The sequence below is a fragment of the Acipenser ruthenus genome, chromosome 8 (assembly GCF_902713425.1).
Source record: "Acipenser ruthenus chromosome 8, fAciRut3.2 maternal haplotype, whole genome shotgun sequence".
NCBI classification, from domain to species: Eukaryota; Metazoa; Chordata; class Actinopteri; order Acipenseriformes; family Acipenseridae; genus Acipenser; species Acipenser ruthenus.
The window spans coordinates 32,354,027-32,363,045 of record NC_081196.1 but is presented as its reverse complement, the minus strand read 5'-3'; the positions used below and the strand labels follow the sequence as shown (position 1 = coordinate 32,363,045).

Sequence of the window (9,019 nt, the reverse complement as noted above, 5' to 3'; positions counted from 1 at the left end):
TCTTTGTACACTGGAACCCAAAAATACACCAGATTATTATTACAGTGGCTGCCGGAGATGATGCCTAAGAAGAACTTGGTCACGGATGTGTTAAAAATACATTCCAGTATTTAGCTGGCTAAATAAAAACACAGTTTTTTGTTTTGTTTTGTTTGCTATTACCATTCAAGCATTACAGTGTAGTTGCCACAGTGTTCTGTGGCAGGTAACCACATGTCTTGAAGGTGTCTCTTCCAAGGTATGTACTGTACACATTAGTATCAATCTATTCTCAGCTAACATTCTTATTCTAGTTTTATCACATTTAGACTTGTGGCCTACACAATTATTCAAACCAGCAACTAACATTGAAGGATAACCTGAATGAACAGGCAGTTGGAATTTCATTTCAAATCTGTTCATAATGAAGTGATAGGACTGACACATTTATTGTAAACAACGTTAAGTGTACCCCATGTTAATGTTGTCACAATACGCAGTAGGTGTTTTGAAGGGCAATGACATATTTGACAGGAACTGTGCTTTCCTCCATGTTTTTTCTAGTTTTATACTGCTTATAAACGGGTTTATACCTTTAGGAAATTGTGCCTTTACACAAAAATAGGGCTAAGAGATTAATCATAGCCTTACCTGCTTATCATAGGAATCGACACAATGTTTTTTTTGGTTTGTTTTGTTTGTTTACAAAATAGACAAAGTACAGTAGGTCCGTGACAGGAGAACAAAATATTTCAGTCCCTTATCTCTTGTATTGGGAAGCTATAGTTTTAGCAAAGTAAACCAAAAAAAAATATATAGATTGCATTTTTTTATGCAAACTAAAGTCAACAAAGTCTGCTTTTTGATAAGTATAGCGCATAGTAGGCTAAACTATGGTAGAATGTAGTAAACGCAGACCAATGAATTATATATATATATATATATATATATATATATATATATATATATATATATATATATATATATATATATATAATATATATATATATAAATGTAAAATTTGACAAGATTGTGGCTAAAGTAAAGAGATGTTCTTCACTAGAATTGAATTTGATTAGAATAGTTAATGGCATGGTCATACAAGTAATGAATTTAATTTAATTTCATAAATGCAAACCATTCATATTCCATAGTTTTTATTAAATCTGAGCTTTGGGGGGAGCAGTCTCTTTCATGATATTTTTCATGTCTTCATTGACCTTTGACACACCTGAAATAAAATATTGATGGACATTATGAACACTTACAGAACAAAATAGTACATTTAATTGTTATGCACCAGAAATGAAGATTCCAGTTTGTGTCGATTGACTTTTTCATCAATAATTGACAACCTGGACAGTAATTTGAGTCTGCACCTATGAATATTTTACAATCTGCAATTCTAATGTTAGTGGCATTTGACTTTAATGGTAAGCTGTTTCTAAATTAAAAAACATTCAGCAGAAAATAAGGAAATGTATTAAAATGACCTAATGGATGAAATTTAAGAAATTTATTATACTGCTGGATCCTTTGTAAAATCACTGAAACACCATAAATCGTAGTTTTAATCTCATGCAGACTATTTAATGATCATGATGCTTATTTGTTAAATAAAAATCTAAATTGTAACCTTTGTCCACCTTTGTTACAGTCTTAATGTAAAACTGATGTTGAAGCTTTTGGTGCTGTGAACTAAATTGTATTTAAAAGGATGGATCATGTGTTCTAGTTCTCAACAGCAAACAGCTTCTCTGTATTTATTTATTTTTTTTGTAAATGAAAACCACAACCATAAATTAGGATGACAAACTGTTATTGTTACAAGATGTTTTTTGAGAGGTAAAAGTGTTTTTAATGGTTTTAAAAATGAGCTGTTTTGGTATTTCTTGAATATTGTTATCAGTATAAAGGCATTCCCATATTTAATATATATGTAGCTTTAACAGTGCAATTTATAATATTATTTTGCTGCTTATTAAGGAGAATGTCTGTAAGACTTTCAGTTATGCTGTGACAAGCCTGCCTGTCTGTAATTCTAATAGTGCCTTTGGAGAATGGTTGGTCAATATGGTCTTCTTTGCTACAAAGTGCGTAGAATTCTACACTTTTTAGTGAACAGGCACTGGAGAATTCTATTTCAGTGTAAAATGCAACTGGCTCATGAGACACTACAGCCTTTAATGTAATGTAAAACATTTTAAAAACAAACTGTGTACGTGTGGGATCTACCATTATCACACAATTCTATATATCTTTTTTTTTCTCAGGGGAATGTTTTGGCCCAGCGCAGCCAGCTGAGAAGCTTTTGTGAGATGTGCCAAAACTGCCTCACCCATGAACACCCAGCTGTAAAAGAACAGGTCAGTTTGGAGTTGCATGCGAGCAAGGAAGAAAGAATCTAGTATTTACATTTTACAGTCATATCATTAGTTTTTCAACAGCATAGCATTGGAGACAGAAACAACATTGTAATTAACAAAAAGAATCATTTGAAAATATCTAAAGAAAGATCAGCCGTCATGATTGTGGAATTGTGTGTTATTGTGCCCTTATTGTCAGGCAGTAATCCTGTTTTTCAAATCCTACATTGGCGTGCTTGAACTGTTACAGTGATACATTGTAGAAGATTTGGTTTGGGGCAGTGGTATCACTGAATAGTTGACTAGTCGACCTCAGAAACTGGCAGTCAACTAATTGCATGTCATGTAATTGTAATTGCGAAGTGGGTGGTTTCAGATGGCCAGAAGTGCAGTTGTGGTTACAGTTCATTAACTTATAAATGACATTTCAGAACATTTTAATATACATTTTTTTGAAATCCAAACAGTTTTAATATATGGTGCAAGACAGGAAAGGTTTTTGAAATGGTACGTTCAGAAATAGAGCCAATACATGAATTATTAATATTTTTTTGTACAGTGGTGACTAGTTGACACATTTGACCATTTTTGCCTCATCTATTGGAGTCCATCAAATTAGTAGTTGTTCTACCCCTAGTTTTGTCCATATTTTATATGTCGAATGTATTTAAATTCAATTTATTGAAACTAATTGAATGTAATAGTTCACCCATAGTTTGAAATTAATGCTGGTTGAGAATGAGCAAATAAACTTAAAAATGTAAAACCTATGTTGGTTTGTGGTGCTGGTACATTTGTTGTTTCACCGCACTGACTAAATATCTTGCTATCCCTGGATGGATCATCCACTCTTCGAATATATGCAAGTTATTGTTAATGGAATGTTAGATGTGGCAGTATTGTATTACTTGACAGTACTATATTACAGATTTAATGCCATCCATAATCAATCAACAAATAAAAATTATTATTATTATTTATTTCTTAGCTGACGCCCTTATCCAGGGCGACTTACAATTGTTACAAGATATCACATTATTTTTACATACAATTACCCATTTATACAGTTGGGTTTTTACTGGAGCAATCTAGGTAAAGTACCTTGCTCAAGGGTACAGCAGCAGTGTCCCCACCGGGATTTGAACCCACGACCCTCCGGTCAAGAGTCCAGAGCCCTAACCACTACTCCACACTGCTGCCCTTGTTCCTTCTCATAAAGAAAATAAAGTTGGTGCCCTTTTGAAGTTGTGATTCATGAGAGTTTGAATTGCTTTTAGGCTTTCACAGTCCTGTGTGACACACTGATTGCCTGTAGCTACTCCGCTTTGGTGAACAACATGATTTGGCTCCTCTTGTGTACACTCCAGAAGCAAAGCTGCAAAGAGCACTGCTCACATTCATCCAGGAGCAAGTCTTCACCGAGGTGGAGCAAGAGACCCAAAGCAAAGGTGAGCCCATGTTCTGCAGGAAGTGTAAGTTGTGTTGCGCTTGGAGCTCATTATTGTATTGTCAAGGCATTGGTGGATAATGTATTTGTTTTAATTGTCTAGTGGCAGCCCCACCATGCATGCAGTTTCTCACATGCACACATTCACACATCACACGTTGTACAGCAGTTGTCTGAAACGGCACAATCAGATGAACTGGATAAGTTGCATGAAGTACCCATCTAATCGTCAATTAGCATGCAGAATCACAGAAGTTATGGTCCTGGATGAAAATCCAAGCTTGCAGGCCAATGTTATAATATTCATGGCCAGCAGATGGCACTTGCTATACATAGTGCAACAATTATTAAAAAAATTCTGCACAGCTGTTTGGAAAGTAAATGTTGAAATCTGATTTATTGGATAAAACTGGCCTTGCAGCTGGGTGTGTGTGTGTGTTTTTTTTTTTTTACAATGTTTTTGCAGAATCAGCATTGAAATATGTAGTATCAAACAATATTACCTCAATAAAGATGTATTTTTTTAAACTGTATCATAGTGTACATGTTTCAAAATATAAGCATGTATAAGTAAAATATGTTAAGCACAGCACAGCTACCTTCTGGACTTAGAGCCTTCAGTCATCTTACACAAATCAGAAGCCACATATATTTTCTGTGCTAGACTATGTATTATTTAAGGTGCATTCAAGGTTTTGTAGATACAATTTTTTTACATTTCTATTTGTGTCCAGTTTGGGGCATTTTAGAAGCCTGTACCTCAAATATTATTCAAAATGATGTGTACATAGATTTTAAGACTATAGAGAATAGCACTAAACAAATGTACTGCTCAATTCCACTAATAATGGCCCTATTGGTGTTTTGTTGTGTGTTCTGAAACTGAAATGAAATCCATTATTGGCCTCCCAGTATGATAGAGTAACACAGCTGCAATGGCCAGATTACTTCATTTTCTGACTTTTGCAGCTCTACAGCAATAAGATAAACCTTTATTAATTTAGGAGATGTTATACCTTGGTGGTGTGGTGGCAGCAAGGGGAATATAACTGCTGGATCCTCAGTGGTTAAGGCTATTACCTTTATGAAAAAAAATATATATATTAGCTTGGGTTTACCTGCTGTTATTACTTTATCTCTGTGATATGAAGTTTAATAAACCATATTTGAGTGTAATAATAACATCTAATTAAATATATATAAATCAATATCCTTTTTTTCTGCCATGACAGCCAGTGAGAATGGAGATGAGGTCAATAAACTGGATGAACTGTAAGATGGTCGTACACAGTGTGGTAGAGATGACCACAGCTGCAGAGATCTTTAAACAGTACATGAAGGTAACTGTTGATTCACATGTCTTTTGTTATTTTTAAAGTATTTAAAACGGAGATGGAAGAGACTTATTTCACGTACTGTAAATTACTGAAAGGACATTTCTATATTGTTTAGTTTCTTTAAGAGCCAGTAGCTTCACATTTTAAGTTTAATAGATGTTATTTACATTGACCTACTTTCATAAAATTGTAAGGGAAATGTAAAAAAAAAAAAAAAAACATTTTAAGCTACTTGCTCTTTTAATGGCAATGTTTTTGTTTCTTCTATTTTTCAATCGATATAGTACCAGTGGTCCATGAGCAAATCCCAAGTGGTCCCTGAAAGAAACCCTACTGACAAATTGTATTTCCATTTACTACACACCCAAACTGTAAATCACTATACCAAGCACATCAACTCAACAAATAAGCTACATGTATCCTACTGTCATTGGGTCTTTCCATGTCAAAAGAACCAGACCCTCTAGCTTCTCAACCTTAGAATGTCCTTCAAATTGTAATACATCGTGCAGGAAGGTTTTTGATGGAAGCATCCAAAGTATCACATATTTGATCACAATATCTCTAACATACATATGTACTATGTAAGGGCAGCAGTGTGGAGTAGTGGTTAGGGCTCTGGACTCTTGACCGGAGGGTCGTGGGTTCAGTCCCCAGTGGGGGACACTGCTGCTGTACCCTTGAGCAAGGTACTTTATCTAGATTGCTCCAGGAAAAACCCAACTGTATAAATGGGTAATTGTATGTAGAAATAATGTGATATCTTGTAACAATTGTAAGTCGCCCTGAATAAGGGCGTCTGCTAAGAAATAAATAATAATAATAGTAAAAATACTGGTTCCAAATTTGAGGTTTGATTTATATTATATATTTGCAGTTAAGCTACATATGTGAGTTCCTGGAATATTGTAGCTTTATCTGTACAATCACTAGCAGAAGTGACTGGAGTCTTACAAGATTTACTGCTGGTTTCACAGTCATCATTTTCAATTAGAAATCAGTTCATTAAAGGATTATAGTTTTCCTTTCCACATATTTTCTTTGTTTAAAAATATCCACAGGGTATAAGATTCAAAAGAAAGACTAAATATGGCACACAAATATTTGCAGTGTTATACATACTAAGTGTAAACAAACATACTTATATCATATACAAAATAAAAGCACATTTAAAAACCCAACAACAATGAAAATTTGTGTAAGTTTAGATCCCTAAAACTAAACCATTTACTAATGAGCCCGTAGAGTTTGACATAGTTCAATCAAGGGTGCGGTCATTGAAAGTAAACCATCAGATCTCATCTAATCTGACACAGAGAAATTTAAAAACAACACTACCAATTCCACTCTACTCAGGAACAAAGTCAGTGAATGTTAGTGTACAGTATGTAGTATGTATCATAATATAAGATGTTTGCGGTAATGCATTGCCATAAAGAATCACAGGCAACTACTTCAATTCTTTCAGTAATACTAATAATAATGTTTTGTGGGAATTCAGTCTTCTGTAGACTGCATGCATGCAGGTATAGTGGAAAGGGGTATTGGAGGTATGCTCCAGGTTGTCTTAAAGGACATATAGTATGATATAGAAACAGGTCAACAGAGTAGAAAGGTGAAAATATCACAAATAACAAATCAAAAGCAAGCAAAATGAAAATAAAAAATATCTCAATATTAGAGCAACACAAGTACAAGAAACTATTACAATGGCATTTGTAGCTATGTCTTTTAAAAGAGCTAAGACAGTTGTCCAATTATGCAATTAGTAAAAAAAATTGTATTAAATTCTTGCAGGTCCTTTTAATAATAATTATTCATATTTCTTTCTTATCAACAGTACTATAATGATTTTGGAGACATTATTAAAGAGACACTTAGCAGGACCAGGCAGATGGACAGAATACAAAGTGCAAGGACACTTGTTCTTTGCTTACAGCCGGTATGTAGATGCCAAACCAGAACTGGTGGCACAAGACACATCGAACACTCCACTAAAGCACATCTGCTAACGCTCCCATTTTTCCAGCCAGATAAAGACACGTGCCAAATGTTCCAGGGCACCCAGCTACAAAGGGGCCTCACAGCCTGTCACCACTTCACTGGATCATTGAGATGTAACAGCTCTGGCTTACGAGGGAACATTCCATTATTATTATACATGTGACATTTAATAATGACTTTGTGGAGTTATTTCCACAGCATTAAAAGGAGAGCTGATACAGTGAAGTGGACTTTAATTTTAATATTTTTACAGCCTGTTCTCATCAATATCATTTGGAAAACAATACTGGTATCCAACGTACTCAAACTGAGTTTAAATCCTGGCAATAAAATAAAATGTACTGATTAAGCTGTCATTTTGAACTTTTAGCCATAGCTTCTGCTGAACATCAGTAACTTGTGTAATGTAATTTAATGTGGGAAGCACCAGCCAAATCGAGCACCTACTAAGCATTCTATGAGGTCGCTGAGATCTGCTGTCTTGTCTATTTTGACAGTCTGAGATGAGCTGACTAGGATAATGCAGCAATGATTCATTGGGCTCTATTCATAAAGCACCCCTTTGTTTTATAGGTTACCATTGTTAATGGTCATCCTTGGAAAATATAATTAAAATGTTGTTGTAAGTATTTAAGAATCATGTTTACTACTGTAGGTTCTCCCATCTTTCTTGTACAGCTTTTTCTCAGGTTAAAACAAGAGCAAGGCAGCAGCAGTTGTGGATCATCCATCCAGACCATCAGCACAATTAAGGAGCTTGCTAGACGTTTCTCCCTGACCTTCAGCTGGGATCAAATCAAATCTAGAGAATCCGTAGCCATGATGCACAAGTAGGTTCAGGGAATTCTGTTTTCCCTGTGACTATGGCTTGACGTTAAATCTTCCATTTATGTTTGCAGGGTCAAATGGATGTAAACGCAGGCAGGTACATACTAATACTTTCTGTTCAACCAATGCACTAAAAATGTTATCACAGAATATCAGTTATTTGTCTTCAGTTTTTTTAATCAGCTCATGAGACCTTTTGATAAATTAGCAATGTTAAGAAGAAATACCCAGGGTTTTGTAGCTTGCAGATTCAGCTGGCAGAGGCTGTGTGAACAGGCAACCACACACACTGCAAGCGAGCGTCTTCACCACTATGGAAATAAGCCAGGCTCCTCTGCATTTGTGGTTGTAGATTTTCAACCTCATCTCATTTCACCAACAGGGCACGTAATCTGCAACGGCAGTGCATCACACAACACTGCCTGTTACATTAATATAGAAGGCAGTGGTTTAGATTATGATAGCTACATGACCCCCTTGTCCACATGGTATCATTCTTTTTTCTGTTCATAGGGATGGCATTGAATTTGCTTTTAAGCGGTTTGTTCAAAATGGACAGAAGCAGCCTCCTCCCAACATTGCTTACCTTACCATTCTGAGGGAGTTCTCCAACAAGTTACTGAAACCCAATAAAAAAACTGTGTAGGTTAATGTTTTTTTTTTTTTTTTTTTATTGCTATGAGGGGGTAGGGGGATTTTATTCTAAAGTGTCATTTGCACATTCATTTCTGAAAATATAAAACTAAAGTTGTTACACAGTTCAGGAATTTTAAAGGTATCAATTTTTTAAAATTTATTTTTCAGTTTTATAACTGTTATATAACTCTGTTTATTTTTAACATGGTAACGTGAATACATTTTTGTACAGTAAAACCTTGCCACCATCCCAGGACAAAGGCCACAGAGTACATTTTGAAAAATTAAAGCAAAAGTTTTAGAACTTGTTGGGTTGTGTTGCCGTACTTGTAATAGCAACTGCTTTCCCATTCTTTTATGCAACATCTATGCTTCTGTTTGTAGAATGAAACGTAGCAGTCTTTCTAAACAATACAGAATGC

General features: G+C 35.0%; 1 protein-coding gene across 1 annotated transcript; it reads left to right on the top strand.

Moving 5' to 3' along the window:
- Positions 1 to 4,905: 4,905 nt before the first annotated feature.
- On the top strand, positions 4,906 to 8,053 carry LOC131737758 (cohesin subunit SA-2-like). The gene is made up of 3 exons (XM_059028823.1): positions 4,906 to 5,132; positions 6,970 to 7,071; positions 7,812 to 8,053. The coding sequence occupies exons 1-3, from the start codon at positions 5,034 to 5,036 to the stop codon at positions 7,965 to 7,967; spliced, it is 357 nt and encodes a 118-aa protein (XP_058884806.1). The 5' UTR covers positions 4,906 to 5,033; the 3' UTR covers positions 7,968 to 8,053.
- The last annotated feature ends 966 nt before the right edge of the window (positions 8,054 to 9,019 follow it).

Bases quoted from the DNA above. Each gene is read 5' to 3' on its own strand.
- LOC131737758 (XM_059028823.1), top strand. From the start codon at position 5,034: ATGGAGATGAGGTCAATAAACTGGATGAACTGTAAGATGGTCGTACAC. The intron at 5,133-6,969 runs GTAACTGTTGAT...TCTTATCAACAG, and splicing joins TCTTTAAACAGTACATGAAG to TACTATAATGATTTTGGAGA. The intron at 7,072-7,811 runs GTATGTAGATGC...TTTCTTGTACAG, and splicing joins TTGTTCTTTGCTTACAGCCG to CTTTTTCTCAGGTTAAAACA.